Here is a 16,237-nt window from a genome sequence, read left to right as displayed (position 1 = left end):
TCGATCAAGCTAAGCCGTTGAGACTATCCAGAAGGATCCTTAAGATATTAAAGATTTGGGTCCGCTATTCTAAGAAAAGGGAATTACAAAGGGCCTATGACGTAGAGATTCTTGGTAGAATCCTACGGCTAATAGGGGTCAACGAGATTCCGAAAATTGGGACCATGGATGAGAAAGAAGAACTCGCCGAGTACCAATACTTCAAGGTTGACACTGTCCCCGAAGAGCCACAGCCAGTTGAGACGACAATATCGGACGCCCCGAAGCCCGAGATCCCGCAGCCAGTGAAGGCAACCATGTCGGCCATCCCAAGGCTCAGGGATGATTTACATCAACATTCTAACATCTCGCCTCGGGTTAGCAGGATCATCGGTCCCAAGCAGGATGGCCCGCGGGAGCCTCAGGAGCTAAAGAAGGCATGGCTCAAGCGAAGCGAGTACGCACAGCTCTATCTACAGAATTGCAGCTTCCACAATGCCACTGCCTTGTACGAATCCTGCATCACAATGGCCAGAGAGCTTCCATCTCAAGACAGCGACATCGTGTTCCGGAGTCGAATACAGCTGGCTGTCATCAAGATCATGCGCGGCCAGTATAAAGTGGCAATCTCCGACTTGGTGAGTCTCAACGAAGAGATTCAGGAGAAGCTCAATAAAAGGTTCAATATCACCGACCTGTCAATCTCCGCCGATATTTCCTATCATCACGCTGTGGCACTTGTCAGAGTGGGCGATTTCAAGGACGCGACGGACGAACTCAAAGATTTAAGCCGAATTCTGGAAGATGTGGACAACAAGTATCTTTGGGTAAACCACAGTCGCCTTCTTGGGCTTGCCCATGCCTACCTTGGTCACTTTTCCCAAGCGTCTCCCCCATATAGAGGAGGCAAAAAGGAAGATCGAGGAGGAGGAGAAATATGGCACTGTGGCCAGCACTACGGTCTCAAAGGAAGTACCTGGTTTTGGTTCAAGCAAGGAACCCGGAGCGGAAGAACAGCTGTTCGGGCTCAAGGCAGCTGTGTCGTTGAGTGAAGCTCAAATCCTGTTGCTGCGAGGCAAAGCAGAGGAAGGTCTGGCCCTTGTGAAACGGCTTTCAGGGGACTTGGAGAAGAAGTTCGGCGTCTCTCACCTTCTGACACTGGAAGCGCGCTTCGTCTGGTGTCGTCTCCTCACCGAGAAAGGCCAGCTGGACCACGCCAAGTCCATGTGCGTGGAAATTATAGACCTGATGACAAGGCATCTGGATCGAGACCATCCCTTGACCCTGAAGGCCACCTCCGCGCTTGTGGGCATACAGCGGCTCGATTCGTGTCCTTCCGAGGCCTTCACGACGTCCGAGAACCTGACATATCGGTCGAGGGAGGTCCTGGGCACCGGAAACCGGCAGACCCTCCGGTACGAGTTCCAAATGGCCGCTTTGAGTCTCTGGGATGGAAATCACGCCAATGCACTCAAGCAGCTTGAGAATGCAACATCAAAATCAAGAGAGAAATGGGGCGATGAGAGCCCCTGGACTCTGTCCTGTGCCATCGAACATTCCATCGCTCTGTCTCTATCCGGGAGAAGCGGTGATTGCAAGAAAGCTCTGGAGAAAGTGCTCTGCATCCAGAGTCGTTTGTTCGAGCTTGGCATCGATGATCGCAAGATCGACAATTTTGTCGACAACTTAATCGAGTTTCTAACTACTGCCAGCCAGCAGCCCAAGAACGAAATCGAGATCCACCCGATTATTCTTCACGCTCTAGGGGCATGGGCTAAGAACGAGCTCACTCGCTCTGGTGCGTCGCGAGAACGTGTGATTCAGGCTCAACTGGCGATACTTGATATCCGAAAGGCGTCTCCGTCGTTCCAGCCCGGCCACTTTGCCACGCTGCAGGCTGGGCTGGACTTGGCCAACACTCTTCGACTTGATCCGGACCCAAAACAGTCACAAGCAGCGGAATCGTATTATAGCGAGGTCATTCGATCCGGCACCGCGCTCCAGGGCCATCCTATCGTACTACTTTCTGAGCAAGGTCAGCACCTCTGCAAGATGATGCATAACCCCGACAGCATCTCCGAGGCAGACACGGAGCGCTTCCTCAACATCCCTAAGCTGATGAGCCTCCGACTTGGCAGCCGACACCCGGACACGTTGCAAGCTTTGCTGACCGCCTTTGCGGCCGTCTGCTGCATCAACGAGGACCGCGCAGCCGACATGTCGGCCGAGCTGCGCCAGCGGCTGCACGACCCCAAGGTGCGGCCTCTGCGACCTATCGAGTGCATCCAGATCGAGGAGAAGCTCGGGCTGATCCACTATCGCCTGGGGCGCAAGACGGAGGCGGCGGACATCTTCGCGGCCCTGGCCCGATCGCTGCGAGACGGAGAACGCGAAGAGCTGGCGGGCTTCCCCGAAGGTACAGAGATTCTATCCAGGCTAGATCGGGAAATTTCGAAGATTTTAAAAGAGGAGCTAGAGCGGCAATGGGAGAGGGCCGAGGCGGCCAAACAAGACGGCCGCCACTCTGACATGGTGGACAGCCTCCGTGTCTTCTCCAGCCTCTTCAAGGCGGTGCACGGCGAGCACGACGAAGCGGCCGAGAGCGCATCGCTCAATCTCGCGGTGGCCCTTTGGAAAGCCGGCCAACAGGAAACCGGCCAGTCTGGAACCGGCTCGACTAAGCGTTCGTCGAGGAGGCAGCAGGAAGAGGCAGTGGACATACTACAAGGCATAATATCTAGAATGAGCCCTGAAGACGGCGTGAGAGCTCGGTTGGAGGAAGGGCTGAAAGGGTGGGAGGCGGAACTGGCAGCGTCCTCTCCCCACAAGCCTTCGTTGCCAACAGACTCGAGCTTTGCTGACAGTGTCAAGTCCAGGGTTTCAGTGGATGATTGCAGAGGTATCCAGAAGGACCAGGATGATGAGCTGGACTCGCTCTGAGCAGTATTCAAGTGCTTGAGTATCGGAGAACGCTGTCGGTCTTTACATATTAATGCTAATATATAGTATATGTCCCGGAAAGTATTCTGTAGACATGTTGTGGTTCTGCCTTCCCAGTTCTGGAGTAGGTTTCTAAACAGGCGTCCAAAGTGGCCGGGACTTTGCTTGCTTCAGGTGCCTACACCAGCAGCTTGGGTGAGGTTTTAGCATGCTTTCACTGCTGTAATTACCCCGCACCTAGTCCCGTGCTACTTTCTTTTTTAGGGGGCTCTGGTAGCAGACTTACAGCGTCAATTGAGCGAAAGGTCAACTGATTCTCACAAGCCCTTTGGGTTGGGATTGAACTTTTGGGCCTGCTCAAGCGCAGTGTACCGAGACGCCCCTTTCTCCTGTGTGCTTCCAAGCAGCTATGGACCACATTCAACAGCCGCCCGACCCGCTCTACGCGCCAATTCAAGTTCCCCGTCTAGATGCAACACCATACGACGGCCAGGATTTCGATGGTTATCCTGCGCGCCAGGGATGGGACGAGTCACTGCTCATGGTTGGGCATTTCTCTCAGTTTCCTGCCGCAGCGACCGCAGCGCTTCTTCAAAACTGGCTCTATTTCGGCGTACTTGACGAAATCTTGGGCGACCTCGGGGCAAAGGCCAATTACTCCGAACATGGTCAGGTCACCACGGCTAAGCTAGACGCTAATCTATCAACCTGCATGGAGTTGCTCAAGGATAATCTGCGAAACGGATTGCAAGAGGCCAGAGATCGACTCGCCAGGATACAGCACGCCCTCGAGCAGTTATCTTACTTCTGCAGTCACACGACCGTAGCTGGCGACATTGAAGACCCAGCGGTTTCAATATGGCCCTTGCCGGCCGAGGTTGACTTCTCTTTGCGGGTTTTGGGTAGCTATATGTCTGCCGGTATCTTTGCGACACTGTGGCATGTTCAATATGACCCCTTCTTCACAACATTACGATTTGGGGGCGGGCAACTTCCGCAGTCCCGGATGGTTGCTGCAGGTTGGTGCCCGAGTGACACCTCGATGGCGCTGGAGCAACTTTCCCCGGCGGCTCAGTATCACGCCAGCTCCCTTAAACGTACCGTCGTCCGCGACCACAGCAGTTGCTCGAGTGAGGCTTGTGTCACCTCCCAAGTCAACACGTCGGCATACACCACAAAACACACCGAAGACAGTTGCGACTGTGTCAGCTCCGGGCCTCCCGTCGAAGAGCTTCTGGCAATCTTCGATTCCGGAAGAGTCCCATTGCTCACGATGAAGAAGGAAGAAGATGGTATTACTTTCAGGGTACGTGCTTACAGGCCTGGCTGTCGCTATGTCGCATTTTCCCACGTGTGGTCCGATGGATTGGGCAATCCGTTGCGAAACCAGTTCCCCATGTGCCAGGTTACGAGAATCTGGCTCTTACTTGACGAGCTCGACCGGCTCACGAGCACACTGTCTCTCGTCAATAAAGGGCATGCTAGCAGACTCTGGGGGCGGCAACGGGGGGTATCCGTACCGTTTTGGATCGACACTTTGTGCATACCGGTTGGCCCCCAATACGAATTCCAGCGGTCGCGCGCAATCGCCCTGATGAAGGACACATACGCGAATGCGTATCAGGTTCTTGTCCTCGATGCAGAACTAGAAGCAGTGCCCATGGGAGACACTACCGAGATGATGATGCGGATCTCCCTCTCGGGCTGGATGCGACGCCTGTGGACCCTACAGGAGGGGGTCCTGGCTACCCGGATGTACGTCAAGTTCAAGGACGGAATTCTAGACGTCGCATGCGCCAAAACCGAGCTGGATAACTGCGAGGTTCCCTCCGGTGTAACCCCGGGACTCACAGCAACATATGGGACAGTGCCCAACCAAGCTGCCCGGTTCTACGTTTCAATGAGCGCCCTACGTAGGGATGTCCTCAGGCTTGAAAGGGGGTATGAGCCAAAGCTGTTTGGTAGGCGGAGAGAGTATATCCATTATGACGACGAAAAGGTAAAAAGGGGCAGGATGGGCAGTGCTGTGATGGAGGCATTCATCGCCAGCCGGTATCGGACGACGAGCCGCCAAGCCGATGAGTACATCTGCCTTGCCAGTCTGCTCGGGTGGGATACTTCTGGCCTCTCTTCAGTACCTGCCAACCAACGGATGAAGTATCTCCATTCCAAACAGGAAACGCTCCCCCAGGGCATTCTGTTTGCCTCGGGTCCACGCATGGAGGAGGTAGGTTGGAGATGGGCCGTGACGAGGTTTGGCCATTCCCGAACCCACCATCGACTGAGTGCCCCGATCAACGATTTCACCTTGGCTCATCGAAGAGATGAGGGATTGACAATAGCCTACCCTGGTTTCATCCTACCCTCCAGTTATGAGCAGAAGTCTGTGGTGAAGACAGTAAGGGTCTTGGCGGATAGGGCAGAGCAAGGCAGGATGAGGGTCAAGGTCTTCGAGATGACACTGCTGGAGGACGGGCAGTATGTCGCCTCGGACGAATATAATGCTTTACGCTGCGTTTTATAATACGCAGAGAACGGCACTGAAAGAGTCGGCTCGGTGGTGGCAGCTGTCATAGTCTCGATCTCAGCGGACCAACCTTCTGGGCTCCCGAGTACCTCGGAGAAGCCCATCCCTTGCACATTCAGGGGGCTTTGCCAACTTCGCATGGTCTCGGATCAGGAACTGCGAAATCAGCAGTATAGCAGCTCATCAACGCATTTCGACAGCTTACCCGAAAGCGTTGTCCAGTTCGTAATACGGAGATGGATAGTCCAGTAGGGGAGAGTCTCTACCTTGATACCACAAGGTCACACATACAAGCTTGTCCGCTTGCCTTCCCACGAGAAAAGTCCCTGGACGCTATCCACACCCCGCTGCTCATCCAATGAACGTAGTCCCCCCGGTGAGAGCCGACCAGGGCAGCCTTCGCATGCTGTCGGTACATCCATTCTACGGTTTGACGTTGGTAGAGACTAGCATCACGGTAAGTAAATTACTTGAAGATCCACATCCCACATCCTACTGTTCTGTATAGCATCTTGCATGGTCGTGCAGCAAGGCTCGCGAATCAAGAGAAAGCAAGTGCGGGGTATTTGCGCCCAAGGCATACTTGGGCACCCATGGGCACGTACAATGCCCTGCTGTGAGGGGTTCGTGGCGAAGTCATTGGACCGTACACCTACATATTGGAATCGCCCCGTAGAAGTCCAGAGACACAAGATGGAGAATGGGCATACATGATGGATACATTAGTCTGGTTCGCGCGGTGGCTGCCTTGTGAGGCAGAGCGTCTTCATTTGACCAATGGAAGATGCAGGACGCTCAGTGGCTATGGGGCAAACGGAGACACATGCTTAGAAACACAAAAAGGGGGAAGCCTGGCGCCTTGTAGCAGAGTGAAAAGTCGGGACTATTTTCCGAGACTTTCATCTTCTGTCGATATGGCTCCCCCTATCCATAGTATCAGTCCTTGCACGCCAAGAGCTTGGCGTCTCCTCTCAGATCCGGGCACAATGGGCAGACCCGTCCGACATCATGTCTCTGCTCCTGCTTGTCGGCGCCGACGTTGTCAAGGGAGCACTCGCGCAGCAGACAGGTGGCGATAGCTGGCTCCCGCCTCCCGTCGTCTTCTCCTTCGGATGGGTCACCTACAGCTTCTCGGGCATCCTCGCCGCCGTCGGCGATAAGACCTTTCTGCCGGCCCCGGAGCTGCCGGCGGTGGTGATGAGCACGGAATGGGGTTACCACCGAACGAACAACTCATGGGTCATCAACCGGCTCCTCCGCGATTATGAAGATTACTGGATGCCGAGGCAGGTGAAAGGAAGGCTCACGCAGATGCTGGCGGAGGCGGGCGTCCGGCGCCGACGCCGGGCTGGCCTCTGCGTCTCCGTGTTCGAGGCTAGCTCGGAAAAGAAAGCCGGAGTTCCCGATCGAGACCTGCTTTGGTACTCTGGCTATGTGGTGGCAGCCTTGCAGCTGGCAATCGCGGCGATCCCATGGGCGCTCTACGGAGTCTGGCAAGAGTTCGCCGTCACGGCCCTCGGGACCGCCTTGGCCTTTCTGACAGCGAGCCTCCAGCACTGGACCCAAGAGCGATGGGCCTGCAACAAGAACTCGAACAAGACTTTCGTCCTGACTCGGGGCAACGGGGCCCAGCATGCCATCGTTATCATCGGGGCCGGGCGGGGTCTCGACCTCGAAGACCTGGCCACCTCGTCGGAGGGACTGCCGGGGAAGCGGAGCACGCCCATCATATACTCGGGCCTGGCAGTCCTGTGGTGTGTCCTGCTTATTACGGTGTGCGGCATCGAGAACCAGACGTGGTTTCTCCTGGCCGTTGGCACTATCGGCATGATCCACACCATAATCATCGCCGGGGCGCCGCGTAAGCCGGGCTTGTTCGGCATTCACCTCACGTACAAAGACGTATTCGCACAGCCCAAAGTGATGAAGACTCTGCAGGAACTGGAGAAGTCGTACCCGGGATGCGGTCGGTCGATGATCAAGACGTTCTTCCCGGGGATCTATGGGAAGATGAGCAATTGTGGTGGCAGGCCGCTAGGGAGCGGGAGCGGGCGGCGAAGAAGGGGGCACCGCATTCTTTGCTGCCAGAAATTTCCACGACCAAGATTGAGGGACCCTCCGGGTCCTCGGGGATGTCATCTTCAACGACATTAATGAAGAAATAGGCGGTCAACCATGTTTACATGATTACTGGGCACAGGTTCTTCTCGCCATTAAATTTTAAGGGATCTAGAGCTTTCTTCGTTTTCATATTTACTATTTCCATTTTGGAACTGAGCGTCAAATTCAAGCTAGTAGGCCGCGCTGCACTTCTTGGAGGGTACATACGGATTCAACTGTTCTAGCGAGGGAAGTATGCCATTGCATATTCGAACAAGATAGATTCATGACTACCGTCACGCGTACAGTCCGCCAGGTTGCGGCTCTTGAACATCGTGGTCCTCGGTTCCAAAGCTCAAATGCATGACCGGCTCATCATTTTCGACTGATATGTCTCTTGACAGGTCAGTTGGTAGTGACCTAACACCCCAGCGCAGTGGTTGTCTGGATACTGAAATTAGGTATTCCCCGTCTTCTTCTGTGTACGCCAAGCCGGTTCTAACTGGCTCACTTTCCACGAGGGGTAAATTAGCAGCCGACGCCTCAACACTTTGCGTCCGTTCGTGTTGAATGACGGGCGGTGCTTCAATCGTGCCTGCTTCTGAACTAATCGTTAACACATCCGTGTCATCTGGGCAATGTTTAGGAATGTATATATGGGCAATACCTACTTGCAAGCTGACTTGGGGCCCGGGGAATGTGGCAAGCCGCTGAGAGAATGAGGGAGTTGGTGCCCCCGAAGACCATGTCACTCTGGATCTTTAACTGCCTAAATAAAAGGGGGGACAGTATAGAAATAGGCCCAAGAAGTAGCAGGATGAACATGCTAGTATCAGAATAGCCCATGCCAACAAACGTGTCCTCGGGTAGACGGAATTCGTTGCGAAGACGCTCATTATAGGCAGTCTTCTCAATATCCGATCCTATGATCTCATTAGTGTCGATAATTAATTGAAGCCAGATTTGAGTGTGAAGACTTACTTCCGCTAATAATAAGCATGAAAAGGCTGTTTGATACTAATTAGCCAATGAAGCAAAGCGCTCGTGCCAATCATCGGGATACTGTACCTGAACGGGAGTTGGAGCCAGTATGTCGATGTCTGCTGCCCCTTAGGGTAAGATACCCGAAGAGGCCTGTAGGAGAGACCATACGAGTTCCATTCTTTTTCGACCTGGAGCTGTGTATGAAGCATGTTGATAGTGAGGTAGATGAATGAGAGGATTAACTGCGGCATGTTTATGCAGATAAGTGTTGCGACGTACCCCAACCCGTCCAGTAAATTCACAGTCCGTATGTTTTTGGACGGCCCAAAGTCACCAAAGCTATTCAAGCTGTTAGTTAAAGTTGTGGAAAAGGTGATTGAAAAGCACCATAAAGCTATTCATGCTAATAATATGTTGCAGCCTGGGACCAAGCATGTACACTCACCTTGAGTTCTTGGCTGCTATTCCTACCACCCAGCCAGCGAGCAGCCCAAGTAGTGCGATGGTGCTAGGAAAATAGATCTCGATCCATGTACCTTGAAGTATAGCAGAGCTCAGAGGGCGGCGGTTTCTGTTCCATCGACGGGGCCTGGTTGACGAGACGAAGTACGTTTCATCAGGGACCTTGATTACTTCCCGCGTTGAACACTGTAGGCGCTGGCTATCTTTGATACTAAGCGTAGCGAGGCCACGAGTGTAGATGTCCGGATCGGTAATGAAAGACTCGATCGCGTCACCCGGTGTTATGAAGGAGGCATCTTGCTGGTGCAGCAATATCGCGACGCAGGTTACAATCTTGAGAAAGACGCAAAACAGAACAGCGATGAGTAGACCATTAGATACCAGGACTTGACAGGTTTCCACTGGCTTCGCTAGGCAGCCTTCGATTTCCAGTTCCCTTCGTATCGCTTTGTACCCATAGTCCATTTCCGTGCCGTTGGTTTCGTCTGTGGGCCGGCCATCCTCGATGAACGAGATTCGTTGCGAGAGGATGCGGCTACAGGATGTGAGCGAGGTAGATGGAGCTTCGCATTGGGCCCAAAACCATAACGGATTGACCTGATCTGGCGGCACAACCGAGTCCCACTTGTCGCGGAGGTAGGAGCTGTTACTGCCAACGAACTCATATACTTCGCTTCGTAGCCATCCAGTGGAATCATTCGTTCCACCAGAAATGGTGATGATCAAATCGCTGTAGCTGCCTCGATATCCTCTGGGTTTCTACTCCTTCAAGCAGTCTCTTACATCCAGAAACTCCCACTTGGAGCCTTGCTGTGCCAAATCATCAATGCGGTGTCGTATATCTGAGCTTTTATTCCGATAGTCATTCAGGTGGACTGGACTCCCGTAGCCATCGAGCGGTGCTTCCACCTCGTAGTTATGACTGGGGTTTTCGTATCCGACGTCCTGGTATATTTGCACAGGCGAAGAAGCACCAGATGGCGTCAAGCTGGCTCCCGGGGCCCAATACTGCTTGTTCTGGGTAAATGCTTTGGTTGCTATGGCGACATCGAAACTGTCGCCCTGGAAAACCGTGTTGTAGATGGCACTATTGAAAAACAGATGTATCGGGATGCTGCTGAGAAGAAGAATCGACCAACAGGCCCGCTTGAAGTACGAAAGGGACGACAGATTCCCCCGGGACAGCAGGCCGATGTCCAAAGGTCGAAGAAACATATGCGCCCGATCGATTTCCTTTCGGGTGGGCGAAGTGGTGATATGCATGAAGAAGTTGGAAGATGCCAGGATTCCCGTGGAGACAATGTTGACAAGAAGATGCAAAACGGTGCTGATCCGCGACGACTTGGGGCATCGTCCTTGGTAGATCTTGGTCGAGTGAAGCTTCGAGCCATTTTCGTTGCGGGCGATGGAGTACAATAGGCCAGCTAAGACGATGAGTCCACATGTTGACACCCAGACAATATTGATTGCGCCAGTGCGACGCCACCCTCTGTCGACCAAGGCTCGTGGTGCCCGCATCTGGTGTTACCTATTTACTGCGGAGCCGAAGAACCGGCTTGTCATAAGAGAGACGAGATATGACGCGACAGCGTAGAGGGGATATAATAAACTGACAAAGGCCTGTGTTAGTCAATCATAAGGGCGGGATTGGGAATCGATCGACCCATTTATCTTGCTGTTTGGAAGTCTCAGGACAGGAAGTCTCTGGGAAATATGTGAGATGTCCGGAGCCTGCTCGAGCTCTGACTGTCTGCGCCCACTAGATGGATCTACCAGCTAAGCCACCCCACACACCTCTTCTTTTGCAGATCACTAGCTAAGCCGCGTAGCACATCACCCGGGGCATACTAGCTGCTTTAAAGAGACAAGCCTCTGGCAAGGCTTGCGTTGGCCTGTAGAACCCGAAAGTCCTTTTCTATTTTCGTCATGTCATACCTTCGGCTGATCCTTAACTCTAGATGGCTGAGCTAGGCAGTCCTACCGCCGGTTATGTACCATCCCGTGGAAGGAAATCCGAGACATGCATCAGGAATTACGGGTGGCAGTGTTTCGCTATGGGCTCGAGTTGGGAGTGTCGAGTGTACAGTGAACAAGGCTGGTCAGTCTTAGCGTTGAGTAAGTACATAAGATCTGCCTGCCTGCCTGCAGACGTGCGTCATACTGCTAGCAAGGTAACACTAAAGCGTAGCAAAGGCTATGGTTATATAAGCCCTCCGACGCTCTTGAGCGACTGTCGGGTCGGCTACAAGCGTAGTTCAATATTGCAACCAACACCATCCATTCCCGACTTCAATCCACTCCACAAACACCATATAACATGGCGCTAAACAGACTTTGGCCTGCGAGATATCATGAATCGGCTGCATCCGAGACAATACCATTTAGTGATTTTGGTGGAAGCCCGGCAGACTCCCATCAAAACATCAATCGGCCGAATCCGAAATGCATTTTCCTCTTGCCCCCAAGAGCTCTCCGTTTAGTCCGAATCATTGTAGCAGTTGTTTGCACCGCACTTTATGCATGCTCCCTTGTTTATATCTCTAACCGCAATATTAATTTGCCACAATATGAAGCACAAGCCCTTGCGGAATTGCGTCGTTATCATATTAGGCAGGTCTTAGCTGTACGTTAACTTAATGCCCAGGTGGCCGGGTCTATAAAAGTGTTGCTGACGTTCTCAAGCTTTCTTTTTCCGTCCTAGTTCTAATCCTGGACATCTACCGCCGACTGCAAATGCATTATCCTCAACCGCCAGGAATATCTTCAGAAATTGTCTTGCTAGTCGACGCTTGTTTCACTGTTTCAGGGATTGTTTACCTGTGCTTTACCCGGATTGAATGGAAGCAGACAGCGAATGGTATCCACTCAGCTGCTTTTGGCTTTACAATTATTCTAGTGTGAGGATGATATTCTAAATCCGGCAAGGACGACACTAATGTTCCTGCCCCAACAGCCTGTCAAGTCTTTGCATTACTATACGGCATATTCAACGTTACCCAAGAGTGCGACTTCAGCGTAAGGAGTACTTCAACCGCTTACCAGCGATCGTCTTCACGAGGGCCGGCTACCCAGTCGCCGTTTACCTTGACTATAGTACCACTGGGGGGTCATCTGATCCGCGGCGGCCCTCACTGGATAGTCTTTTAGACCATGAAGAACCGACAAGAGGTATGGTAATTCTCCCAAGGTATTCTACTACCCTTGACAAGCCAACTAATTACTATATTCCAGCTGGCATGATGCATCGGGACTAGAAGAGATCAACGCATTCGTGCGACGAACTTTAAATCCTCAAAGCTCCATTCCAGAACCACTACACAGTCGGAGAAGCCCTGTTGCGAAGAGACGAGGGCACTACTGCCCTCCGCCAGCCTATTTGGACGGGACAGACCTGAAAAATTGCACGCAAAGAGTTTGAAGATGCAGCCCTTCACCTGGAAGGAGAACCCATCAGGTCTAATTGAGGCTAGAATCTGCAAGGGATGCCAACGGAAACCAATTTGCAGACTGGGTACTTAGGCAGAGACTTTGCCGTAAACACGTTCTTGGCAGCGGGGGTGCTATACTGAGCCGTGGTCGCGAAGGCTCAACTATGTGGGACACAAACGGACACTCATAGATGGAGTCGGATATTGGAAGATAGCTGGCAGGGTATGGGCAAGGTACCAGCACATGGCTCGGGTGTATTCCATGCACCTTGGCGGATCGGATGTTGACTGCCATGTCCGTCTACAGGTTTCAGCATTACGCCTTAGTACAAGGTGTGTGTATTATGTATCTATGTATTATTAAGGTCAGGTTGGCTCCCGAATACCTGTTTGGCAAGGGGTTGTCTATGGGGACAGGACCGTGTCAACAACGAATTACTGGAGTCCCGTGTACCATTTCATGAAAACAACGGTCGATAAGCAGGCATTCGTTTGAACCCTGTGTCTTACAGTGACTCATGAGGTGTAAACAGCAATACCCGTTGGAGGTCGAGGTATTGGTCAGCGTACTAGCATGCTGTCACAACGGGAACTAACAGCGCCTGTGCGACAATGGGTTACAGATCCGTTTGCCAACGAGGAGGCCCACGAGCCAAAATGCCTATTTGACTTGAGAGAGGCAACCGAATCCGTTTGTAGATGACTTGGTAGGAGATGAAAACATTAAATTGCCGATGGACGTGGCCTGAACATTGTCGAGTACCTTCGAGTACTTGTGGAAATACCGCAATGGCAATGTCCACCCACCAAGTTGTGCTGACCAGGTAGGATTCCAAGATAAATAAACAGAGACTGCCCACCTTCAAGTCGGACTGGTTTCCCTTCATTCTCGAAACCAACTTGCGATCATTTCCTAGAGACTTCATGAAAATCATGAAAAGTGAGACTACAGCCAAGATGGCTAAAAGCGAAATTGGTCTGGGAAACCAGGTCACACTTACCAAGATCGACAAGTTGCGAGAGCTGAACGTCGGCGCCCTCATCCCACTGCCCCAGGTGAGAAATGCCATCCATCCTTGACGCGATCCCACATGGTACTGATCATAGAGTAGCTCGTCGCGGTCGGCGACCAGTCCAGTGGCAAGAGCTCGGTCTTGGAGAGCGTCACCGGATTCTCGTTCCCTTGCGCCGCAGGACTCTGCACTCGCTATGCGACCCAGATCACCTGTCGCCGCGCTGCGGAGAAGCGCATCTTCATCTCTATTATCCCCCCGCCCCAATGCCGACGAGCAGACCAAGAGGCAGCTGCTTGACTTCAAGCACGAGCTTCCAGAGATGAATGACGAAGAGCTCATCAAGGTCTTCGAGGAGGTATGGCGCTTCAACACTACATTTCGGCGATTTTGGTGCTGATCTTCCAGGCCAACGTCGCAATGGGCATTCGAATGTCAAAGACCGACACCAACGACGGACGCTCTGCATTCAGCCAGGACATCTTGAAGATCGAGATCTGTGGCCCCGATGTACGTTGACCTTCGATACCGACACGTACCAATGCTGACTATGTTCTCTTTCTCTCTCCAGCAAGAACATCTCACCGTTATTGATGTTCCAGGCATATTCCGAGTAGCCACACCTGGTAAGTCAGTGACCACCAGGAAAGGTTAGATTGGCTTACCTCCACGTAGGGCTTACCACTGAGAACGACATTGTCCTCGTCGAGAATACGGTCAAGTCGTACATGAATGATCGGAGAACCATGTGGGTATACAACTTCCATGGCGGCGCATCGCTGCTAATGACTCGGTAGAATTTTGGCTATTGTCCCTTGCAACGTCGATTTGGCCACTCAGGAGATCCTGAAGCTTGCCGAGACTGCTGACCCAGCTGGAGTGAGAACCATGGGTGTGCTCACCAAACCTGATCTTGCCACAGAAGAAGCATCCAAGGATACAATCCGCGACCTTGTTCTGGGCAAAGGTAGCAACTTGAAGTTGGGATACCACGTGGTCAAGAACCGTGGCGCAGATGACCACAGTTCCACACTCTCGCAGCGCTTCGCTTCCGAAGAGGCTTTCTTCATGGATCATGCGTGGTCAGCCATTTCCGAACACTGTGGCATTACTGCCCTCAAACTGAGATTGCGAGGATTGCTCATGAACATCTCCAAGCAAGAGATCCCGCACGTCAAGACTGACATCGAGCACAGACTCCAGGCGTGCAAGGGCAAGTTGGACGCCATGGGCCCAGCTCGGGCAGGTGAACAGTCTCAGCGGCAATACTTGGGAAAGTTGGCCTCGAGATTCCAAGAGGTCACCGGAGCCGCCTTGAATGGATACTATGCCAGCGACAAGCTGTTCAAGACCGACCCGGGTTTGAAGTTAGTGACCAGAATGATGAAGCTGAACGAGGACTTCTCGAACCTCTTCAAGGATAGAGGCCACAAACTGGACTTCGGGCCCAAATGGTCTGACGACGAAGAGGAAGGGTCGTTCGCGAGTAAGACGGGCAGCCTTCCATTCGAGATTCCTCTGGACAAGTACCCCGAGCTTCTTGATATACTTGAAGAAGACGACTATGATTGTCCTCCGTCCTCGGGGAACCCGATAATGGAGCAGATTGAGGATGTGTATGCCTCTAGCCGCGGTCCAGAGCTTGGAACGGTAAGTACAGGCTTTACCGATGGGTCGTATTGTTGCTAACCAGAGCGTAGTTTGGCGGAGCCGTTCTCGCCACGGTTTTCGAGGAACAAACCGAGAAGTGGGAGCCTCTTGTGTTGTCACACATCAGCAAGGCCATCGTTTTGGTTCACGACTACACCTTTGAGCTTCTGGCCAAATTGTGCCCCGAAGAGCAAGTCAGAGAGCAGCTGTGGGACGCCATTCTGATGGACCGACTGTGTGATGCGTACCGCCGTGCCATGTCGCACGCCCACTAGCTACTGGGTATTGAGCGCGGCGGTCGGCCGGCTACCTTCAACCACTCCTTCAATGGCACCCTTCAACGCAAGCGCGGCGAGCGGATGGTCGAAGCGCTGGACGAGCTAACGGTGGAGTTCCACGGGCATGGGGATAGTCGCTACGTGGACGTCGAGAGCATCAAAAGCCACGCACAGAACAAGGACAACGCGCATCAAGTGTGCGAGGACATCCTTGACACTCTGATGAGCTACTACAAGATTTCTCGCAAGCGCTTTGTGGACGTCATCTGTCAGCAGGTCATCTTGTACTTCCTTCTGGAGGGCGAGGTGAGCCCCCTCAAAGTCATGGGTTCTGACATGGTGATGAGCCTCACGGAGGATCAACTTGAGCTGATTGCGGGCGAAGACGTTGACACCAAGCAGCAGCGCATGGCATTGGAGCGACAGAAGGAGAGCTTGGTGACGGCGCTCAAGGTGTTGCGCACTTGAATCGAGTAAATGATGTGGTGTTCATAGAAAAATTGGGCGAAGGAATCATGCACGTGAGAGGACATTTAGTACGATTATTCAATCAAGAATTACCTAAGGTTAGTGTAGTCCCATGCATTTGCTTCTCAGCTCGAATGTGATCAATTGATGCGACAAGACGACTTGCAGTTGGGTTAAGGATTATGGGCCCGACTACACACTAACTCCACTGGAGTGACCGGACCATCTCACCTTGATTTGCCAAGACACCACACCGAAGATCGGTTTTGGGGTAAAAAGGCTGATGTGGGCAGTGAGTGGGGCTGTGGCTGCCCTGCATGCTAGCCCGGCCAAGCCACAGCTCGGCCTCCAAGTTTCCAGCGCCTGAGCTCCAAGCCAGGTAGCCGACGTCAAGTTGGCAGTTGAGAT

The 16,237-nt window shown here is 52.8% G+C and overlaps 5 protein-coding genes across 5 annotated transcripts; 4 read left to right on the top strand and 1 right to left on the bottom strand.

Annotated features, from left to right (window-relative positions):
* Positions 1-164: 164 nt before the first annotated feature.
* Positions 165-2,919, top strand: PG986_008719 (uncharacterized protein; the record flags this gene model as incomplete). The annotated part of the gene is made up of 2 exons (XM_066844941.1): positions 165-816; positions 881-2,919. 2 exons carry the CDS (start codon positions 165-167, stop codon positions 2,917-2,919), a joined length of 2,691 nt encoding a protein of 896 aa, XP_066697339.1.
* A 409-nt stretch (positions 2,920-3,328) lies between these two features.
* Positions 3,329-5,443, top strand: PG986_008718 (uncharacterized protein; the record flags this gene model as incomplete). The annotated part of the gene is made up of 1 exon (XM_066844940.1): positions 3,329-5,443. The coding sequence occupies one exon, from the start codon at positions 3,329-3,331 to the stop codon at positions 5,441-5,443; it is 2,115 nt and encodes a 704-aa protein (XP_066697338.1).
* A 1,011-nt stretch (positions 5,444-6,454) lies between these two features.
* PG986_008717 (uncharacterized protein) lies at positions 6,455-7,556 on the top strand (the record flags this gene model as incomplete). The annotated part of the gene is made up of 2 exons (XM_066844939.1): positions 6,455-7,466; positions 7,552-7,556. 2 exons carry the CDS (start codon positions 6,455-6,457, stop codon positions 7,554-7,556), a joined length of 1,017 nt encoding a protein of 338 aa, XP_066697337.1.
* Positions 7,557-7,842: 286 nt separating this feature from the next.
* PG986_008716 (uncharacterized protein) lies at positions 7,843-10,510 on the bottom strand (the record flags this gene model as incomplete). The annotated part of the gene is made up of 5 exons (XM_066844938.1): positions 7,843-8,048; positions 8,218-8,469; positions 8,565-8,878; positions 8,976-9,751; positions 9,776-10,510. 5 exons carry the CDS (start codon positions 10,508-10,510, stop codon positions 7,843-7,845), a joined length of 2,283 nt encoding a protein of 760 aa, XP_066697336.1.
* Positions 10,511-13,353: 2,843 nt separating this feature from the next.
* On the top strand, positions 13,354-15,829 carry PG986_008715 (uncharacterized protein; the record flags this gene model as incomplete). The annotated part of the gene is made up of 8 exons (XM_066844937.1): positions 13,354-13,476; positions 13,528-13,791; positions 13,842-13,943; positions 14,005-14,059; positions 14,109-14,181; positions 14,231-15,083; positions 15,134-15,277; positions 15,359-15,829. The coding sequence occupies 8 exons, from the start codon at positions 13,354-13,356 to the stop codon at positions 15,827-15,829; spliced, it is 2,085 nt and encodes a 694-aa protein (XP_066697335.1).
* Between the last annotated feature and the right edge of the window lie 408 nt (positions 15,830-16,237).

Source organism: Apiospora aurea (genome assembly GCF_038362705.1).
Source record: "Apiospora aurea strain CBS 24483 chromosome Unknown utg000006l_segment0_segment0, whole genome shotgun sequence".
Lineage (NCBI taxonomy): Eukaryota > Fungi > Ascomycota > Sordariomycetes > Amphisphaeriales > Apiosporaceae > Apiospora > Apiospora aurea.
Note: the sequence above shows the minus strand (reverse complement) of the source record. Positions and strands in the feature narration are given on the sequence as shown.